This window comes from Falco punctatus (assembly GCF_963210335.1).
Source record: "Falco punctatus genome assembly, chromosome: 7".
Lineage (NCBI taxonomy): Eukaryota > Metazoa > Chordata > Aves > Falconiformes > Falconidae > Falco > Falco punctatus.
Window position 1 is genome coordinate 21495678 of NC_137587.1, and position 21495 is coordinate 21517172.

General features: G+C 49.5%; 1 protein-coding gene across 5 annotated transcripts in view; it reads right to left on the reverse strand.

Annotated features, from left to right (window-relative positions):
* SLC8A3 (solute carrier family 8 member A3) overlaps positions 1–21495 on the reverse strand; it is a 151012-nt gene that overhangs the window by 21118 nt on the left and 108399 nt on the right. For 2 of the 5 annotated variants that reach the window (XM_080394949.1, XM_080394950.1), the window contains one exon: positions 1642–1745. In XM_080394949.1, the coding sequence (XP_080251075.1) occupies positions 1642–1745 (104 nt within the window). Of the gene's footprint in view, positions 1–1641; positions 1746–2903; positions 3011–21495 lie in introns of all 5 variants that reach the window. The other 3 variants (XM_080394951.1, XM_080394952.1, XM_080394953.1) reach the window with 2 other exon arrangements.

The following is a 21495-nucleotide window of genomic DNA, read 5'->3' on the forward strand; positions in this document are numbered from 1 at the left end:
CCCCATGAGTAGGAGGGGGCACATGTGGAGGGGAGACCCTACGGTGATGCTAGGGCTGAAGACTTTGAACTAGGGCTGAACGCTTTGCTGACACAAAGGGCTTAATCTCCTTAAACTCCCAAGAAGAAATCTGAGTGTACTATGGGTATATGAGCAGGTACCCACACAGAAGCTGTGGCACGCTATATAGTCCTTTCATCTGATAGAGAACAGTAGGAAAACAACTGGTGGCTACAAGCTGAGGCCAGGTGACTTCTACCTAGAAGCCATGCTCATGCCTTTACCCTGGAGGGCAATTAACTGCTGAGACATACCCCCACGGGATAGGGCAGGTTGGTCACTGCTTCCACTCAAGGGCAGTTGGACCTGGTGAAACCCAAGGGCCTGTGCTCAACACACAGAAATCTAATGCCCCTCATTGCCTATGGGCTGCTGGAGGTGGTCTAGCAACCTGAAACTACAAATCTGTTTTAGGTTTACATTTTACAAATCCACGGATGCTATATGACATCGTCATACTATGCAAGCTGTGTCTATACCAAATGCCCTGCAGAGCTGTGCATGGGGAGCTCAAACTGGCCAGAAGGCAGCTGCTCCGCTGGCAAAATAAGAGATGGGAGGCGTTTCAGCAAGGGAAAGCTGTGCAATGCACAGGCAACTGCCAGGTGTTCCCATCACCTGTAGCAGCACATGGGAGCAGAAAAAAGCCAATGGGCACACACATCTTTTTCTACTCCATCTCAGACACTCAGAAGCTGGATTTGAATTCCCTTATGTAAAGTGCTTCTGTTTAAAGCTTGGCTCTCCTGGGCCACCTCAAAGCTGGTGAAGCCAATGGCAAGACTGGCTCAGTGAGAAAGAGGTCTAACAGGTATAGGACGAGGACAATGATACTTGTAGGCAAGGCACAACTGTAAGTCAAGGTTTATTCCCACTATAATCCTGCTCTGCTGCGAGATTCTGGGTCTCACTGCTGATGAAGTAGGACCTTAGCAGAGCTCCACACCCTCTGCATGACAGACTTTAATTGATTGTGACACGCTAAGGAGGTTTTCAGATGACAGACAGGGAGAACCATTTTTTTACAAAAAAAAGCAAAATGAGAAATCTCGCACTTTCCTTCTTCTCCCATGGGCTTTTCATCACACCTCACAGGCACCCAAGAGCACTAAGGCAATGCCACTGGCAGACAACAGAGGGAAAGATGAGGGGGGAGGGGTGCATATGGGGAGATCCAAGGGGGCAGCCATGCATTATGCCCTTCTCTTGCCTTTCACATTCCCTAAAGTCCTGGCAAAGGAGCAGGAGAGGGGAGAATAGCAAAGGTGTGCTCAGAACAAAAAATAGATCAAGACAAGGAAACCCATTCAAAATAATACAGCCTCTGAGGCTCAAGCATTGCACAAAAGGAGGATCAGAAGTAAGCTGAGCTCTAAAAGGCAGAGATGACACCGAAACGGGGTGAGAGCGAGAATACAGGAGGGCAGAGAGTAAAAGTCGATCCATCTACAGGAGGAGGAGAAAAGGAGGGAGGGGAAGGAGGAGAAAGAGGGTTATATTTTCTGGATTTGGGGTTTGGAGACTTGATTCTGATTTTTTTTCTTTTTTTTTTTTTCATGTTTTTCATAAAGGATCTCACACCTGATATTCCTCGTTCCATCCATTTCGGTTCACCAAGGGCAATGAAGAAATTCTCCTGCCTTTCGTATTCCTCCTCATCTACTATCTTAACCCTTACGGTCTTCCTGTAGGGACAACAAAAGAGACAACTGTGTACAGCAGGTCAGCTGGCTGGAGGCGAGGCGGCAGCAGCAGCGGCAGCGGTGGCATGGGCTCCTGGCACACAGCCCCTTCCCCGGTGGGGTGGTGCACGTCGGCCTGCCTGTTCAACACGGGACATCCATCACAGCTGCTCCTTGGGGAGCGGGAGGGTGTTAAGAGGAGAGGGGGCTGGCAAGGGGGTGAGGAGGGAGGGAAAGAGGGAGGAGGACCTTGCTGATGATTAGTGGAAGGCAACTTCTGCAGCGCATTTTTTTCAGTGTCAGATGGTAATGGAAAGGGTATCGGCTGCCTGGAAATCACCAGGGACTACCCTGGGGTACCCACTGTGTTTTAGCTGGAAGATCAATTGTTTCTGCTACCTTCACAATTAATAATAAATCTGCAGGGGCTCTGGGCTGGGAGCCTCAGGAGAAAACAGAGAGAGGGGCGCTCACAGACACACGCCCCAGTGGGGTGAGATGGGTCTCTGACAGCGGGCTACAGCTCTGTCAGCTCACCCGACTCCCCCCAGCATCCCTGCAATGCACACAGCTGCTGGGAGCCTTCAGGTGAACCAAAGTGGGGCCTCAGCTCCTCCCTGCCCTCATCTCCTGCTCCCAGAGCTGCTCCACAGCAACTGGACCGGGGGCTGCACAGCCTTTGCCGAGTCCTTCTCAGGGGTTATCAGAACTGCTTCTCTGACAGGCATTGATTCCTGTCTTTTTCTAACACAGGTTTGACTGGGACAACCCATAGTACCGGGGCTGGGTGATGATCTCCTGAGACGCTGGATGTGTTTCTAGCCAGCATCTTCCTGCTGACACTAGAAAATTTGCTTGGACCCTCCAGTGGCAATGGCAGAAGGTCCCTCTCAAGCCACCACAGAAATACGGACAAGCAGGACTGCCCTCCATCCTGCTCTCTCTGCCCCCCTCACCACTTCGCTTCTCCCCGGCCCCAGCGTCACTCCCCATGCCACCCCATGGGTACCATGTGACACGGTGTGTGCGCACAGCAGTGTTTAGGGCATAGCAGTTGGAGACAGAAAGACATCAGAGGAAGAGGAGGAGAAGAGGAGGAAGGAGTTGGAAGAGAAGAGGAAAGAAGAACGTTAATGTTAGTCTGCAGGGCTAGTACTACACCTTTCTGTAAACTCATATCCACCATGCGGGGGCTCATCAGCTCAATGAAGAAATTCTTGTTTTTTTCATACTCCTCATCATCAATTACCTTGATGTGAACTGTTTTGCTGTGGACGGAAAAATAATAAGGGTCATAAAGGGGAGAAGGGAACAGAGAAGCAAAAGTGGAGGAAGGAAAGAGCTGAATGGGTACATTGGAGAGTCAAAGTTTTCTCACCCACTGAACGAGCTCAACGTGGCTCTTAAGAAAGGCTAATGCCCCACTCCTGCAAATGACACTGGCCAGTTTTCTGTTTAACCCAAGGCATGATGGCAGGCCATGCTGTGCAAAGCAAAGTTTGACAAAAATAGCTCTGATCCCCCCCCAAACTGGCAAGGGGCTCAGGAGGTGCCAGCCCAGTGGCTCGTGGCTCAGTGTGTGGGCAGTAAGGTCTGATGGCCAGCGGAGAAGCAGGTTTCCCTCACCCTGCTACCCAGTGCACACACACACACACGCACACGTGCAGAAGCAGACGCACAAGCACAGGCACCCCACAGGCATCACGCTGCTGCCTCCCTGCTGGCAACGGTCGCCTGCCAGGCAGACAGCCACCAGCTGCGTGGGCTGTGGGGAAACCCACAGCCTGCAGCTCTGAAATAATTCACACCGGAGGAAACCCTAGGTGATGCAGCTTCACGAGCCTGCTCTGAGAGGTGCTGGCTGCTGGAGCAGCTGGGCAGCACGTCCTACATCTCCCCTTCAGCAAATTTCTTACGAGTTCTGGAAGCATTCTGTAGGAAAAGGAGAGCAGAGCTCACTACGCTATGGTTCCTTTTACAGCAAATACATGCCTTACGCAGAGGTCACCGTCCCTTGGCTTTCATGCACAAAGAGAACAAGGGAAATGAGTCGCAGGCTCTGCCAACCTGCCGCCTCCTTCCAGCCTCCTTCAGCTGTTGTGAGCTGAAAATGCCCTGGTGCTCCCCTCACTTTGCTGGTGGCTGAAAGGCTTCATGCAGTCTCATCCCTTGCCTGTGATGGAAGGGATTAGTGCTTTTATTCCAGGTTGGTCTCACACCCTCTTAAATGTAACATTGTCTGCACGTGCACTGATGAGAACATATAATCACCTGCTTGTATAAATGCAACCACTCTAAATCACGGAATAGTCAGGGTCAGAAGGGACCTCTGGAGATCATCTAGTCCAACCTCCCTACTAAAGCAGGTTCACCTAGAGCAGGTTGCACAGGATTGTGCCCAGGCGGGTTCTGAATGTCTCCAGAGCAGGAGACCCCACAGCCTCTCTGGGCAGCCTGTCCCAGTGCTCTGTCACCCTCAAAGTAAAGAATTTCTTCCTCATATTGAGGAGGAACTTCTGTGTTGCGGTTTGTGCCTGTTGCCCCTTGTCCTGTTGCTGGGCACCACTGGAAAGAGCCTGGCCCTGTCCTCTTGGCACTCATCCTTAAGCTACTTGTAGCAGCTGATAAGATCCCCTCTCAGTCTTCTCTTCTCCAGGCCACACAGGCCCAACTCCCTCAGCCTTCCCTCGTCAGGGAGATGCTTCACTCCCCTCATCGTCTTCATAGCCCGCTGCTGGACCGTCCCCAGTAGCTCCCTGTTTCTGTTGAACTGGGGAGCCCAGCACTGGGCCCAGCACTCCAGATGCACCTCCCCAGGGCAGAGCAGAGCAGCAGGATCGCCTCCCTCGACCTGCTGGCCACGCTGCCCCTAATGCCCCCCAGGGTCCCACTGGCCTTCGTGGCCACAGGGCACACTGCTGGCTCGTGGGCATCTTGCTGCCCACCCGAACTCCCAGGTCCTTCTCCGCAGAGCCGCCTCCCAGCAGGTCCCCCCCAGCCTGTACTGGTGTGGGGGGCTGTTCCTCCCCAGGTGCAGGACCCTGCACGGGCCTTCGCTGACCCTGGTGAGGTCCCTCTGTGCCCAGCTCTCCAGCCTGCCCAGCTCTGGCTGGATGGCAGCGCAGCCTGCTGGGGTATCGGCCGCTCCTCCCGGGTTGGTGCCACCAGCAAACTGGCTGAGGGTAGGCTCCGTGCCCTCACATGCCCAGCCACTGATGAGTGAGTTGAACAGGACTGGACCCAGCACTGACCCCAGGGGAACACCACTAGCTACAGGCCTCCAGCTAGAGTCTGTGCCATGGACGACAACCTTCTGAGCTCTGCCATCCGGCCAGTTCTCAGTCCACCTCACTGACCACTCACCTAACCCACGATTCCTGAGCTTGCCTAAGAGGACGTTATGGGAGCAGCGTCAAAAGCCTAAATGGGCATGTGCTTGCCCTCTTGGCGCTCCTGAACTTCCAGTTGGCCCCAACCCCAAGCTGGAAGTGCATTTTTTAAACAAAACGTCAGTTTCATATACAAAGCATTTCCCTTACCCTAAAGCAACTGCCCCCTGAGAGCCACCAGGCCTGCTGCCCCTCCTGCCGCTGAATGATGCCCTGCTTCCCACAGCTCTGTACCCACACGTGGCCCTGTGGCTATGACCTCCCCGTGCTCCCTACCCATCCTCAACATTCAGATCAGCCCCTGGTGCATTTTGTGCACAACCAGCCTTGGCTGGGGACGGAAAGGAGGAGAAAAGCAGGACTGGCAATCGTAAGAGTCTGGAAAACTAACCCTAAACTTCAAATCCCTATGTGCCTCAGCTGGTAGCCCTTGGCATTAAATATACCCAGTATCTTTGATCCTACAGCACTTCAGAGAATGAGCAATCCAGCCCTGCATGCTGGGCATGCCGTCACTACCATTAGCCCCCTGAAAATCACCATTTCACAACAGAGAATAGAAGAGTTGATCAACTGTCAGTGCTGCAGCTTGCATTCCTGCTGGTATCATTAACAACCACAAAATTATTCAGCTATCCTATAATTTGACCCTCAAGTCATAACTGCACCTGCACTCTGACTGTGGAAATCCCATTCCTTGTGCTGGCTCTTGTTTTGGTCTCAGTCCCAAACCTCATCTTTCAAATGATGGCGTGCAGGATAGAGGAAAGAGTTTGGACAACCTCTGCTATATCCATCAGTGCAGGAATATGCAAGAAAAATCACCTCTAATTCTTCTTTCTAAGATAAATCAGCTTTATTTTTGCCAGTGCTTGCCCTACCCATACCCTGCACTAATGCCAGCAAGCCTCCTTTCCCTCCGCTAGACCCTTTCTATCTCTGCTAATCCAGCCTGAAGGATGTAGAATTTTAAATGATACCTCTCTGGTGTAAATGTTGGTGCTCTGCTAAGAATTCATCTTCATCACGATGATTTTATGTTTTCATTGGAGAGGTTGACCGAATCTGGCTTTTGAATCAGATGTTGTTTGGGCCCTTGATACTTCACAAAGCTTGTTCAATTTGCTGAGTTAAACCTACAGCTGATTCATAGCTGTGATCTTTCCCTTGCTCATATACAACAAAACAGAAGATGGGATTCTCAAAAGAAGCCAATACATCCTGAACACGGGTTGCTTTTTAAAATCCCATTCATAATTACCATTGCTTATGGTTTTTCCATTGTAGGAGCTCCAAATTACTCAACATTGCTTGTCTGAAAGAATTTGGAAATAAAAACACAGACCCTGTCTCCCAGGGGCCAGCTTAGGTAGCATGACAAAAGCTATTCTAAGACTTTATGCAATGAATATTATGCATGCACACCATTTGAGTTTGCTTTCATACAGCTACTTGTTTTTCTTTTCTTTCTTTCTTTCTTTCTTTCTTTCCTTCTTGTGGCTCTCCCATCCCCACGAGTGGTACGGGCACATACCAGAGTGGCGGAGAAATGCTCATTCAGTGAGGACGCGTACCCAGCAGATGAGCTCCCTGGCAGTGTGCTGTGTGTGGGGAAAGCCTGATTCCAGGCGAGCCCCTGGTCAGTGCGATGAATACTCAACGCACTGGACTGAAGGAATAATGACTCACTGCATGCGCTTTTTGTTAAGTACAGAGAGTTCTATATGGCCTACTAAGTAGTCCCACAGTAGTGGGATTTACTTAGAGTAGTCTTTTTTAATGTATTTAAAAAATAAGTCAACAAAGACAAAGGAAATGCAGTGAGGAACCATAGAGGGCCACACAGTAAGATGCTGGCTTTGCAAAAGCAAGTCCCTTTGGGTGAGGACACTGAGAGAGCAAACCTGCTGGGCTCCTACACCAGCTCAGCTCTGTTGCAGATTGGACCCTCACCACACACTCAAGCCTCAGGTGGCTTTTCAAAAAAAGAGTGTCTGAATCTGGCAACCAATCTGGTAAATTCATGGTTTCCTCCTTCACTCTGAGCCACAGGGAGAAAAGGGCCTTTTACCCAGCTCTGAAACAACAGGTGAGGGGCAGAACTTCCACAGACCCGAGCTGCAGGTGCCCCACACGGACACAGGCAGGGCCCTGCACCCCTCACCCAATGTGACCGAATTCCAGAGGAGGAGGGGGTGCCAGACCGCACCTCCCCAGCTTTGCTGAGAGGCAGTGAGTGCTTGGAGGCTCCACCGCACCGTGAAAGCTCCGGGGACCCCACGCAGGAGCCCAGCGGTGTGGGCTGTGTGGCAGGGGGACCCTCGCACCACCCGTGGGGTGGTGGGACAGAGGCTCCAGCCAAACCACAGCCACCACCTACTCTTGCTCCAGAGCCAGCACGTTGCCAGACCTCCTCATGCAAGGGCAGAAGGAGCATGGCAGAAGTTTGTAGGGAATGTGCAGTGAGACGGGGAAGTGGGTGAGGGTCCGCAGTCCCGGCACCACATCACCGAAGCAGTTAACCTTCTGCTGGGATTTTGTGGCAGAGGGAAGAGCAGCATCCCTGCTCCCGGGTCACTCTGCAGCCTGCGAGGATGAGGACGTGTGGCTGGGCTTGTTCCCCTGAGGGGAAGTGCCCTTCACCCAACTAGCTGGCTGCTCCACTAGCTGTCACCATGGAAAGGTCAGTGCTGATGGAGGGCAGTTGCAGCGGGCCACCAGGCCACCCCTCCCCGCCCGCTGTGGCTGTGGGGGCTGCCCCTTCCCGGGCTCTGCAGCTCCCCAGCCACTGTGAGCACCTCACTCCTCTCCAGCGCTATGAAAGCAACTGTAGCTACAGCTGCATCCTGAGCTGTCATAAATCATCTGGAGGCCAAAAACACAGATTGCTCCCATGCGATCTCATCTCTCACCTGTAGCCGCATTGAGAGCTACCTCCTTGGAGGCATGGAGAAAGGAGGAGATGGATGGGGAGAAGGGCTGGAGCATAACACCGCCCGGGGAAGACATCACATTAATGCGAGAGATGTGACAGGAGGACACCAAGAAGCAGAAAGTGCGCGAGAGCAAGAGGCTTGGGAACATTTTGCTGCAAGAACATCCTGACAGCTTCTTGAAATTAATGGAGGCAGGGCAGTGTAGCTGCCCTAATGGGCACGCTCACCACCATGGGAAGCGAGGGATCTGAAGCCCACCTTGCTCAGCTGAGCAGCTTTCACTCCCCAGCCTCTGGTCACTCTGTACAGGGAAAGGAGGACACTTTTCAGCCTTCCCCTTTCTCTCTGACAGCTTGGCTGTGGCCAAGACGTACTTCAGACAGCTCAAAAGTAGAGAACAACAGAAACCATCCAAAAGCCTCTCCTAGCAGTAAAGAGCCGCTGTGCAAACCACAAGCCCCACCACCAGCACAAAGTCACAGCATAGTCCAATCTCATTCCCTGCAGGTGTACATGGGTGGGAAGAGTTCTTTAATTCAGGCCTCAGTGGTGTTTTCAGCAGACTGAACGATGCTTTCGGTTTGGGCTGTGACACAGCAGGGCAAGCTGAAAGGCAGCATTCCTGGGGAGCACCTGGCCATACAGAAGTCAGGATAGCTGCCCACTTGCTCTTTTTTCTCAGTGTCATGGCAAGCTGCCACCAACAGCCCTCAGATGATGGTGGTCTGGGCTTTCCTTTCAACATGCACTTAGAAACAATCTCTGGTTTTAAAAGCTAGGGATGGGAAAGCTCCTCTGGGGAACAACATTAAGTATGAGATTTCCTTGAGTAAGCAAAAGAAGATGAAATGAATAGACATTGATCTTCTCCTAAAGGACTTTGTGCACATGATGCTGCTAAATTCCCCATCTGGGTAGTACAGAAGATAATCTATAAAATCATTTCATTTGACAACACGTCCACTTCCAACACACAAGGCAACAACTGGATGGTTATTTGATTAATGTGCTAGAAAATATTGAGTATCTCTCTGTGTGCAGACTCTCATTTGCAGGAATTATTGCCGAGAAGGTTAAGAGGATGTGTCTGCGTGACTTTGGAATGTGAAATAAGGCTCAGCTCTAAAAACAGCGTAAGTCAGAACATATCACATGGTGTATACCATTGAAACAGGCAGGGCTGCACAAGGGCAGGATTTACAGTCCCTGGTGGGATGCTGTTAGCCAGGATGGAAAGCAGCCAGGACTGGAAGGTAAACATCTCTGGGACAGTAAGAAGTACCAGGAGATCTTTAGTAACTCATTGATGGGAATCATTAGCGCATACACCTTGGGTAAAGTCACAGCATTCTTGACACATCTTGATATACCCCAATCCTCATCTGATTTGCTACGGGTGCACATCCATGCATCCCATGGTCACATGGGGTTGTGCATCAAGTAACCCAGAGTGGGACAACCTGAGCCATTTTGAAGCAAAGGATTATGCTGTCACATAGCACAGACAAAGAGAGGTGTTCAAGGGGGAGAATCATTAGATCCCAAATCAGATCCACTAAACTCACCAAGGAGATGCTGAGTGATCTTAATTTCAACAGGAAACGCTGGTACTTTAGGAACCTATCCAGAATATGACCAAGATAGACAGGTTACACATTGGGCTTAAGATCATGCCCATGAAAGAAGATTTTTTTTACTCCCATGGGGATTACAGAGCGGGGGGAAACAAGTTTTGAAGTATCCAGCTGCAGCCACTGCTGATGGTCACAGTTTGTTCCGGCAGCCAGGTAAGAATTGAAGGTGCCTCTAAGGTCAGAGCAGACATTGGTACCAATTACCTAAGCAGATGTCAAACAGAATAGACAAACTGTCAGGATAGAGTTTGAAGCAGATCATTGATGTGCAACTTGCTGATGTACGAGTTACAGAAGAACTGGTGCTAGTACAGAAGCTGGAGACAAGCCATTATGGGCCAGTTTCCAGGAACTGGCTCTGTCATTCATGAAGACCTTGGAAGAGCAGCTGTGCAAGAGCCACCCAACTTTGTGTAGCAAGCACATGGGGAACAGCCCAAACAGCTTCACTAGCAGACTAGTCAGTTGTAAAGCATCCTAGACAGAAGTCTGCCTGTCCCCAAATTGTTTTTTTCTCTTCTGTCTTCAAGCTGGCCTATGGGATAACCAGTTACCATTTTATCATTAAAATAGGGTTCTCTGCAGTGCTAATCACTATATATGGCCTATATATTTTCTCCAGGCAGGCCTGAAGGCATCCACGCATGTCACTTGATACTTTTGTGCTTCAGTTTCTACATGCATGCTGTGGCTGTGATGCTTCTTTCTCACAGTGATTTGATAGGGGACAGTCCCTACTTGCTTTGAACTCCTAATGTGGAAGATGTTACAGTGACACAGCCATAAGGAGGGTGATGGAAGAGAGCAGAGAGTGCTTGAACTAGCCGTGGAAGCATCACTTATTTATGTATCAACGTACTCTGCTTCATCTGATTTAGTTCTCATTTGCAGGGAGCTGTGCATTTCTCCAAGGCACCTCCTCTTCCTTGCTAAAGTTCCTTTATGCCATTAGGGAACCAAAAGACCTCAGAAAATCAGGCTGAAAAAGCAGCTGTTAGCACTCAGCTATCACCCTGCCTCAGCAGAGCCACTCTCACCAAGCCATTCCTGACAGATAGGTGTTTGCACAACTAGTTTGTAAAAGCTTCGCAGTAGAGATGTTTTTTTGGACCATCTTTCCCCATGGAAGTCCTTTGTAATGTCCACCCAGACTTCCAAGGTATAACTTGCTTGGGAAGGGAGGGGAAAGAAGCCTGTGGCACTGCCTGCTGGCTCACCTAGCAAGGAGGGCTCCCTATGCCCCGGCTGCCCCCCTCCACACAGGCAGGGGCTGGGACCTGCCCAGGCCACCTGGAGCCCTTCTGCAAGCCCCTATCCCTGCCCTGCGTACAGCACACAGGGAACCTCTGCTCCATTGCTGTGAGGGATGGGGCCAGAAACATCCACCTCTGCTACAGCAAGCCACAGGGAGGGAGAAGAAGATCCACTGAGGAAGACACCATGCAAAAAGTGGCTGTACCCCAAGGCAGAGACAAGGACCCCGGTCAAAAACCCTGTGTGCCACTCCATGCCCACCTCTGCGGGACTGCGTGGGACTCTGCTCAGGACAGCCAGGAGCGAGGGGCTCTGCCTGGCTGCTGGTGGTGCAGTTTGTTCACGTCACACCAGGTCTTTGTAAAGGATAAAGGAGGAAATATTGACACAGAAAGGCATTTTCCCTTTGTGTATTCCCCATGTAGTCTTGGCTAATTAGTAAATTGGCTCATGTTTCAATTAGAACTATTGAAAATGCTTTAGTAGCTGGCACATGCTAACTAAAGGGACATAGCCAAGACTAAAGCTGTATTTTTAGAAGTCTTTACTTGTATTAGAAATTTTTAAAGTGTTACCAGTAGAAGATTTATAGTGATATCTGGTAAAAATAAATCAATTTTCTTAAAAAAAATATATATATATGCACCTAAGCCTTATCCTTCCTCCATATTGGATGGCAAAACTAAAGGGGTCACTTTGAGTTTCTGGTCGTCTTCACTCTTCAGTTTGTGCTTGCTTCCAGCACAGCAGCTCAGACCTCAAGTCTCACTGCCACCCAACCCTGCAAAGGGACATGAAATGCTGCCAACTTCACAGGACAGTGTTTCACACCTACTTTGTACTAGTGCAAATAACCGTACTGGCAGAGAGATACCACAGCTGCTAAGTTGCAGGCAGGTGAACCCATTAAGCATCGTCACCCCTTGCAAAAAAAAAATCCTTAAGTACCTGGCATGTTATTCAGGGCAACACAAGAGATACGGTATATCCATATGTGTCAGCCATGGGGATCAGCACCAGAGCTGATAAGTGGCAAACACCTTACACAACTCAGAAGCCCTGAAGAGCTGGGAAAGCCACGGTAGGGAAGCACCAAAAAATGCTCTGGGAGCTTCCTTAACGCAGTCACCCTGCCAGACAAGCAGATTTCCAAAGCAATCTGTATTTCACTTTGCTCAAGCATGATCAAATGCTCTAATATGCAGGGTTCTTCAAGGAAAGATGCCACAATTTGCTTTTAAGAATTTCTGCAAAGAGGGGAAAACCACAGTTTGTTAAACTCCCTTTCTCTCAGCTGGGTCTATGCTGCTGGTATTTACATTGGGTTGTACAAACATAATAGCCCAGCTCCACAGGTTTTTTTTCTTTATTCAGTTTAATAAAGGTGGGGTTTTTTCCTATTAAATATCTTCATCTATACTCTTTTTTTAAGTTCCTCTTAAAAAAAAAATAAAAAATCTAGGCTGATCTGTGCGTCACCTTGCAGACTGTTGGCTCCAAACACTGAAGCTGTGTGTACAGACACAAGCAGGTCAGCTTTTTCTTGCTGACCCTACAAGACTTGATGCTTCAAGGCCACGGGAAAGCAAAGTCTTGACAGACTGCGGAGCTACTTGTTGAGGTCTGTACAATAAACCCTTGTCTTGTACAAGTAATAATTCAACTTGGCAGCCCATAAAACCAGACAGTTCTGGTGGTTATCAGCCTGGCGTAGGTGCAAAGCAGTGCCAGGGCCCTGGGCATGGACATTCCTCTCCTCCCTACCTCGTGTAGGCTCCCAGGGGAACAGCTTCACTGAGAAGATGCTGTGCCCTTTTACTCTCAGAAAGGATTTTTTAAAAGGCGCAAAACCTCTGCCACAACTTCACTGTGGTCACAGTAGAAAATATCAGAAAAAGTAGAAGGTGGAGAAAGAAGGAAGATAATTTATTCCTTACTAAAGGTCTCAGAATTTTTCTGCTTCCAGCTTAGTCTAACGCACCACAACAAAAGCCTATGATGTCAAAACCCATCATGGATATTGATGGCCAAATGAAGTACTGGAGATGCTTTTGTTTGCTCTAGAGAATGGCTCCAAAACCTGACAGGGTGCAGGCATGGGAGTGTCCTGGACAGGAGAGAGTAGTCTGGTCTACCTCAAAGCCCCTTGAGATGTCCTGAGCAAACATGAAACTGGCATTCAGCTAGAAGTGACCCCCGTCTCACCACAGTGCTTCCAAATCCCACCTGCAAGACATTCGTCCCTGGCTGGTATTAGCAGACCAGTGCTTCAAGCTGTCGCCCCTGGTTTTAGACTTTTCGCTGAAGGCATGGAGATTTGGAAGCTATATTTAGATGTCTTCTCTATTCTTCAGCAACAGGGTTGCCATGGAGATGCTGGCGAGGACAAGAAGGTGGGGACTGAGGGGGGGGGATGAAGTTGAGGAATGAGAAGTGCCAGATTCAAAACAACCCTCACCAGCCCAGGGAGGCTTTAAATTCCTCCCAGGGCAGTAATTGCTGAAGCTTGTTAGCTGAAACGAGCCCCCAGTGCTGCCCAATGGCGTGGCCCTGCCACGCATTGCTCAGTGCTTTGTCACGCAGGTCTGAGGGGACCCAAACGGCTGGCACTGCTCCTTCGGGAGAACATACCCCATCAACCTGAGCTTGCTGCCCCAGGGCGTGTGCTGAGAACTGATCCCTGCCTCAGCTCATCACTCCTGTTAGTGCTGATAACCACCCCCACCCTCTGGTCATCCACACCCCGACATCCAGAGGACAACCACCCACGTGATCTTCTCTGGGTGCAGCTCTGGAAGTCTGCATGCCAGCCACTGCTGGCTGTAGCTCAGCTGAGCTCTACACAGCTTCTTTCATCTGACTTCAAAATTCAGTCCTCTGAACTCCCAATGAATTTGCAAAAACCTTCTGATGTGGGATGCCCAAAGTCAAGTCTGCAGTGTTGCATGGCATCCCAGCAGAGATATGCTAGCCTTTGCTGCCTGAGTGCCAAAAGCAGCCCTCTGGGAGCTCCACTCCAGTTCTACTGCCATGCTGCTTCACAGGCTCATACTGACTCCGTACCCAGCTGGCTCCTGGCATAATTGGGGTGGCTTTGTCTCTGGCGCTGACAGTGAAGGCAGAAAGGGAGCCACAGCTGGGGACAGAGTGACCCAAGGCTCCCCAGCAGTGCAGGGAGGGGCATGCTGGCACACTGGGGCTGGGCCACCCAGCACAGGAGGGGAGGCTGATGGCCATAGAGACCACAGCTTGCTGATCCTACTGCCACTGAAGCCAGGCTGTGGCTTCTGTGTGGGAGAGGAGGCGGATTACAGGTCCTTGATCTCCCCCATGCATATCCCTCTGGGCTGGCATCAGCCGCAGGCACAGCCCAGATGTGCAGCTGCAATCAGAGATTCACACCTACTGCCCAAGCACTGCTCTTACCAGCACAGACAACAAAGGGGGAGACCAAGGGCTCCTCTTAACATGGCTTCTCCCAAGACTCACTGTCCTACACTTACTACACTGGCAATGGAATTTGGCTTTCCAAGAAAGGTCAGAATAGTCTGCCCAATTCTCAGCATGGGAGCTGGCACACCTCAATCCCCCATGCCTGCCTAGACCTCCTGGCTCCTGTGCATGACAGCATCCTCAGACTGCAGCGCTCAAAGCACAGCAAAGATGGTAGGGAGTGAAGCAAACTTCCCCATTGCAAATCTCTCTGGACATCAGCCTTGCAAGTCCCTCTTTCCCCTCCCTGATCTGTTCTTCCCCCATCCTGGTGCAGACGGCACTTTCAGCTCAGCAGGGCAGGGCTCAGCCCAGCCCCTGGAGTTGTGCTACATTCACCGGAATGGCAAGGCAGCAATCTGCAGGAAATTAATGAGCTGCAAACAGCGCTGCGCAGCTGCCAGCCTGAAACAAGCCCACTCTGCATGCTGCAGATACAATTGTTATATATGAACAAAAGGAGCTGGAGCCAGAGCTGGGGTCCTTTGGCTCCAGTCACAGGCTTCTTGTGACCAAGATAAGGGACAGCACGTGGAATTGCCACAGCAACGTCAAAGTTGTGTATCCAACCATTTACACAGAGCCATTGCATCTTTATCCAAGGTCCTGTGCATTTGACCAGGCTCACCATTTTCTTCTCTTCTGTAGCACTGAAAATAGGGTAGAGGACACTCAGTTACACTATTTCATCTCACTCTTTGGGGCTTTTTAAATTGTATTTCTTACCAAATAAAAACACACTGGAAAAAAATCAAACAGGGCCATTCGCTAGCTTCCAGAAGTTAATGCCTTGGGAGGAGCTGCAGGTTCCCAGAAGGAAGTCAGCCCCTGCTGGGCTCATACTTCCAGAATCCAGAGCTTTGGAAGATAAAAAGGCCACCTCATTATTTATAAACTGAACAAAAATCATGCCATCAGCCAGTTTTGCAGTGAAGAAGGGTGTTTCAGAGGGGTTAAATCTAGGAGCAGGGCAACCTTCAAGCCTCGCCGAATTCTGCCAGTGACCAGGCTTCAACTCCCAAGGAGCCGGGACTCCCGAAGAGCTGAGCTGCCAGACATCCCCCTGCCTTTCCACAGCCAGTCCCCTCACGGGACCGCCCAGCTCAGCCAGAAACAGGGACAAGTGCCACATGCTGGCATGACCCCATCAGACAGACCAAGCACACCACAGTCTGCACAGCCCCCACCCACCCAGGCGGGTCCTCTACCATCTTACTGCTATAATTTCCAACACTTTGGCCTTCACACGTGGACCCCACTTTGCGGGAAGTGCTTTTAGCAAAGCTTGCTGACCGATCCACATCGGAGACAGCTTGAACTCCTCCTGGGGTCCCTGGCTGACAGACAGGAGTCTCCTCCTGCCCTCTCTACCTCATGGCAAAAATCAGCACCAAGCCTCTTCACCCATGCTAAAAGTTTGCCCTACCCTCATCCCAACATGTTCTTTGACTCTTGTTCCCCTTCTCGCTGTCTAAGCCGTCCTATTACAACTCCCTCTACACCTCAGACCTTAATAAATGATGTTGTCCTCTCCCAAGTTCTGATAGCACCACCAAACAATTGTTTGCCTTGACCTGTTCTGACAAAGCCCAGCCACGCTCCTGATGCACTTTAACATATATCCTATCAAACTCCCACTGAATGTTGGGTTTGCAGGCTGGTCTCACACACGTCTCTCCATCTAGTTAGAACCATAACAAAAAATAACCATTCTTGCAGCCCTGGTCTTCCACCCAGCTTGGTGGTGCGTGCAGTACTCTTCAACCCAGCATCAGTAAATACATCTTTGGGAGTTCAGTAACATGACACAACTGCTCTGAAGGCTAAAACCTCATGCAAACTTCTAAAACAAATCTCTCATGGTTTCAGAGGAGGCACTGTGTTTAATTAGCTCACCCTTTACCCTCCTAGCCCTCTCACCTAAAAAAAAAAATTAACTCCCTGACTCCATCAAGAGTCTTTCCCTTTATGGATCTGGGAGACTTTCTAGGACTTGAAACCCCAAGATGAAGAGCTTCTGAAGAAAAAGGAAAAGGTGCACTTGATTTTTTTCAAGCTGATTTTGACTTTTTCTGAAAGGAGGTCCCATCCCAGCTCTCTGCCCAGCTGGAATGTAATTGGGTGCAATGCATTGTTCCTCCCTGCTCCAGCCTCTGCTTCCTTCCAGCTCACTTCACATGTGCCCTGCAGTGAGTGTCAGCACTCTTATAAGGAAACTGCTATATGCTGGGAAGACTGTCAGGAGCGGGAGCCTTCTGCTCTGTCTGTCTGTTTACCAGCATGTCTGTCTGTGTTTATCAGTGGCTCATTCTATTTTTCAGATGCTGTCCTTAGCTCTGCTCCCTGCCATCATATTCCCCACCCCCTGCTTCCTTAGCCACCTCAGAAAGGCACTGGAGTAAGATGTATGCTGAGAAACTTCTCTAAATGCTAAAAGCCCCCCAATCTGATGCTGAACACCCACAAACAGGATCTGAAAACAAGCCTCGTTGGTCTAAGATTCTCCCTAGCTTCGTATCTGTGGGTAGGCTGCGCTTATCTCTGCTTTACAGAAGCTAAACTAAAGCAGAGCTGATATCAAAGACTTGCTTAACTTCACAAGCAGCAATCAGCTGGAGCAGCTGGGAATGAAACACACCAATGAGAGACACCCGCCCCGTGCTCCCCGGGCACCCACACAGCCTCCCTGCTGCCCGGGAGGCACCCCTCGCACTTGGGGCTGCTGCCGGAGCAGTGCGGTGCTGGCTCCACGCTGCAGCACAGCAGCCTGTTTCTGTTGCGTGACCCACCTGCAGCAGCATGGCCGGTGCATAGAGGCTGCACCAGCACAAAAAGTGCCCTAGGCCTTCCAGGTCCCGACCCACATGCTCCCTCCTGGGTCGGCAGGTGCCACCAAGCAGGAGCTCACCAGCTTGTGTCTTTGATCCAGAACCAGGGCCTGAGCAGGAGTCAGAAGATGGCATTTAGGGCTTTCTGAAGTAGTCTGAAAAGCCCATCTTCCTTCCACTTAAGCCACGCAAGACTCATAATCGTGACACTGGATGAGGAGCAATGAGGCTGCCTGGGCAAAGCATCACTTGCCCTACTCTCAGCAAGACTGAAGATGAGTTGCAGGTCCTACAGCTGTAGAGGAGAGCCCCTGCAAACCACAGGCATTGGTCCTCATGTTGAGAAGGGTCTGCAGAGCCAGTCTTGAAGCTAGAAATAACCCATGGAGGACTTGGAGATGGTCTACAGCAGAGATAGCCTGCAGCTGCAAAAGTTGGCTCTGTCAGGCACACTCACCTACAGAGATCCAGGTCGCATCCCACTTCCAGAAAATTAGACATAATCTTGGGTTGTTGGTTTTGTGTTTGTTTTTGGTTTTTTTTTTAATGTTTATTTACCAGTTGGTGCCTCCTACAGAGACAGACATTTGGAGATCGGTGACTGTGGAAAAAGGAAAAAAAACCTGCTTCTAATGATATTGCCATCTCTTTAAAAAGCAATGATAGTAACAGTCCTTACTAGCCCTTGGAGCTTCACATAGGACTCCGCTTTGACGGAGGGTGACTGTACAGGATGGCAGCATTGGGCTCTATTTAATTTTAGCCCAACTGCTCCACATCAAATTTTCACAGCCTCCAAAGAAAGAGATGGCTTTTATTAAAGACAAGAATCATTAGTTTACAGTCAAGCTGGACTCTTTCCTCCTCATGCCTCAGCACAAATAATAACAGTTTTGCAGGCTAGACGAGGCTTTCCTGGCCAGCTGTGAGACCCACTGAAGACTGAAAGAATGCCCAGGTGTAATTCAGGATAAAAATCTGGGTTTTGGAGCATTTAGCACTGCTGGGATTCAGTGCTGAGAGAGAAGAGGGCCCAGCGCCATATTTTAAGCCAAGAAATCCTGACAGTGCTGAGACACACTAAAACCTCCTCTTTTTTCATCTTCCACCGCCAGCAAATCTGATTTCAAATGACCAAGAGTGAACATGTGTGGTGTTTTTTAGGCTGGTTAGTTTGGTTTTTTTGGTTTTTTTTATAGTAAGTGCAGATTTCAGATTCTTCAGTGCCTTGTGTTCCTCAAACAGGGAGATAGGCTCAAATCCAGTCCTTCCAAAAATTAATTTAGGCAAGACTGCACCCAAGACTGGATTCACCCTGAACATCTGTAACACCATCTAGCTCCATTTCCTTCTTTTGGGGGCTATGTGCTTATATGTGGCATCACTTCCCCAAAAATATTCATGGCTCAGAGCACAGCAATGTTCTTCAGCTGTGCTCAGATGAGCTTCTTCCTACCCCTCCAGGTGTTAAGATCTTGCTCAAGTCAAGAGAGATTTGTTATGTTCAGTCTAACCTAAAGAGACCCCAGTTCTTTGGACCCCCTGGCACTGCACAGAACTATGCCACCACCCAAAAGCTTGCTTGGCCATTAAGACCTGCTTTGCATCTTGCATCTTCCCCCCTGCTCTGCTCTAGCAGCACCAGGGGCTGCCAAGGGCTGCCTGGCCCACGAGAGCTTTCCTGAGCAGGACATGTCTTTTGGCCAGTGGTAGTTCCTGGCTGGCCTCCATCAAGGCGAGATGTAAGGCACATCCCGGTCCCATTCCCACCCCCCCTTTACGCAACCACTGCCGGCTAAAAATACAGCCGCAGCCCCAGCCAGGCGAGATGCAGATTTAATGAGGCTTCCATGGCAACGGGCTTCACTTCGGCAGGGACCCGGGATGCAGGGGACAGGGATGCTTGGGGGGAGAGGTGCTCCTCAGGCAGGGGAGAGCTGCATGGTTAAAAGCTTGCGGCAATGGGGTTTGAGGTTGTTTTCCTCACTGGTATTAATAAAATTGCCAAGCATTTGGTTCAGTTAGCTGAAGCCAAAGAGGCAAGCTGTGTAGCATTTTTAACAGACAAACCTGGACCTATTTCTGTCATGAGAATAAATATTTACTAGTCAGCCTTAATTAAACTCAATCACCCACAGGAAGAAATGTTAAAATAGGGATAAATCAAGGAGCCTGTTTCAGTCTACCAATACTATAAACAACCTTTTTCAGTAAAAACAGGCTTCTAACAGAGTTTACAAAATACAGTGGTAGAACTGGCAGATACAGAGCCAGGAGACCTGAGGACAGCTAAGGTCATGGAGGAAGTGGCATTGGTTTATGTTTCATGGATAACATCCTCTGTGCCAGTGCAGGGGGTCGGTGGAAACACACAGAAAAAACCCACTGTTGAAGAAAAATCTGGGATAAAAAAAATATTGTAAGCCTGAGTCTCAAAGAATAAAAACCCAAAGACTATTGCCTCCTATCCTCCATACTGATCCTGCACTGTGTGGAAGAGTAAGGATACATGCAGGCCAAAATCCTACTTTGGTGTACATAGCTCTAGGTATTAGATCAGCAGGGGCTGTCCTGTGGCTTGTGGCTTTTTAGGGATTCATGGATTATTTCTGTGAAATGCAGAATATCTTGGAAAAGCTAGCCTATTGCTAGTCAGTTAAATTTGCTATTCAGAGGGTGGTACCTGTGCTGGAAAATGCTTATGGGCTCACAGATCAAATCTCTGTTTCCATTATAAATGTACAGTATTTTTCCAGAATGCAGACTTTTTCAGGAATTTCTTCTTATTTCCTTCACAGAGTAATACACCACCTTGTACCAGGACACTGCTTCCTATCAAAGGACCCAAAATAATAAAAGTAACTCAAAAAATAAAGGTCACTATTAACATTTTCACTTCAGTCACGAGAAACTGAGGCATGGAAATATATCACAGGGTAAGGGAATGCCCAGCATCCACCCAAATCTACATATTTGGTACTGGGAACATATAAATCAAGGCCCTCTGAAATGCAGCTTGTTATTGAAAATTCTGGCAAAAATCTGGTGCCTCTGAAATAAAGCACCCCAGCCAGGTGCCCAAACCTGATCAAACCCCATGTATTTGAATGTTAAAACAAATAAATCACTGTTTTCTGTTTCTTTTGGTTCAGGTCTTTGTATTCAGGTGTCCTTCTATCCACAGCAATCTGCCCAGTACCCTTCTCTCCAGAACGAGCCATTCCCGTTGATCTGAAGAGTCATCACTTGGAGGCACTGAACCCTTACATAAGCTGATTTTGTACACATTACCTCCCATCAGCTACATCTCTCCTGCTAAACCAGGTTCATGTCCTGTTACAAGCCTACTGAAACACAACACGAAGCATTTCACGAACTATAATAGCAGATCATCTCCCCACCCCGCGGTATAGTCCTGCTGCTAGGATGAAGTGTCACAAGTGTTAAAACTATACACAGCACCAAAGGTGATACCACAAATTAAGATACCAAAGCAACCAGGGAAGTTTAGGGATCTGTGCAGAAAACTGGCCACTGCCACCTCACTAATGCAGTGATGTCTCCAGCATTGCAGTAGCCCTGGTCCTGACCATCTGTGGTCATCAAGCTGGGAAGAAAATGCTGCCTGTTTGTGTATCTCACTTCCTTTCTTCCCGCTTCTCGTGTCACAAGGCTGCTTGGCTATAGCCTCCCCATCAATCTCCCCCAGGCTGCACACAGAGGGGTCAATGGCAACTCCCTGCCTCTGCGGCACTGGGGCTCATACTGATTCACTAAACCAGTCTCCGGAGCTCGCTCTGGTCTGTGTGCCGTCTCCTCTTTGGAAGGGTGATGGATGTACAGCTTATCCCATACAGACCCGCTTTCTCAGAAAACTGCAGTCTCAACCACAGTGGTCACATGTCCTCCAGATTTTTCTCCTTTCCCCCTCAAGAGCTCTATTAAAAATAACTTTTGACATGAAATAGGCCTGGGCAGTCATTTTGCATTGTACAGTGATGCAATTCAAAACTCAAATCATTACCCCACTGAGTTCTGAAATAAGTGAGCGGACATCAAAGTCTTGTATGCCCTCCTCCGGGATGATGGATGACAGTGCAAGGGAAGAGCTAGTGCAGCACATCCTCGATCAAAGGAGGCGCCTGGACTGTGGTAGCTCAGCACTGGTGGGGAACGGAGCAGTTGGCCACATCCACACCTTCACTTAGATGAAGGCCAAG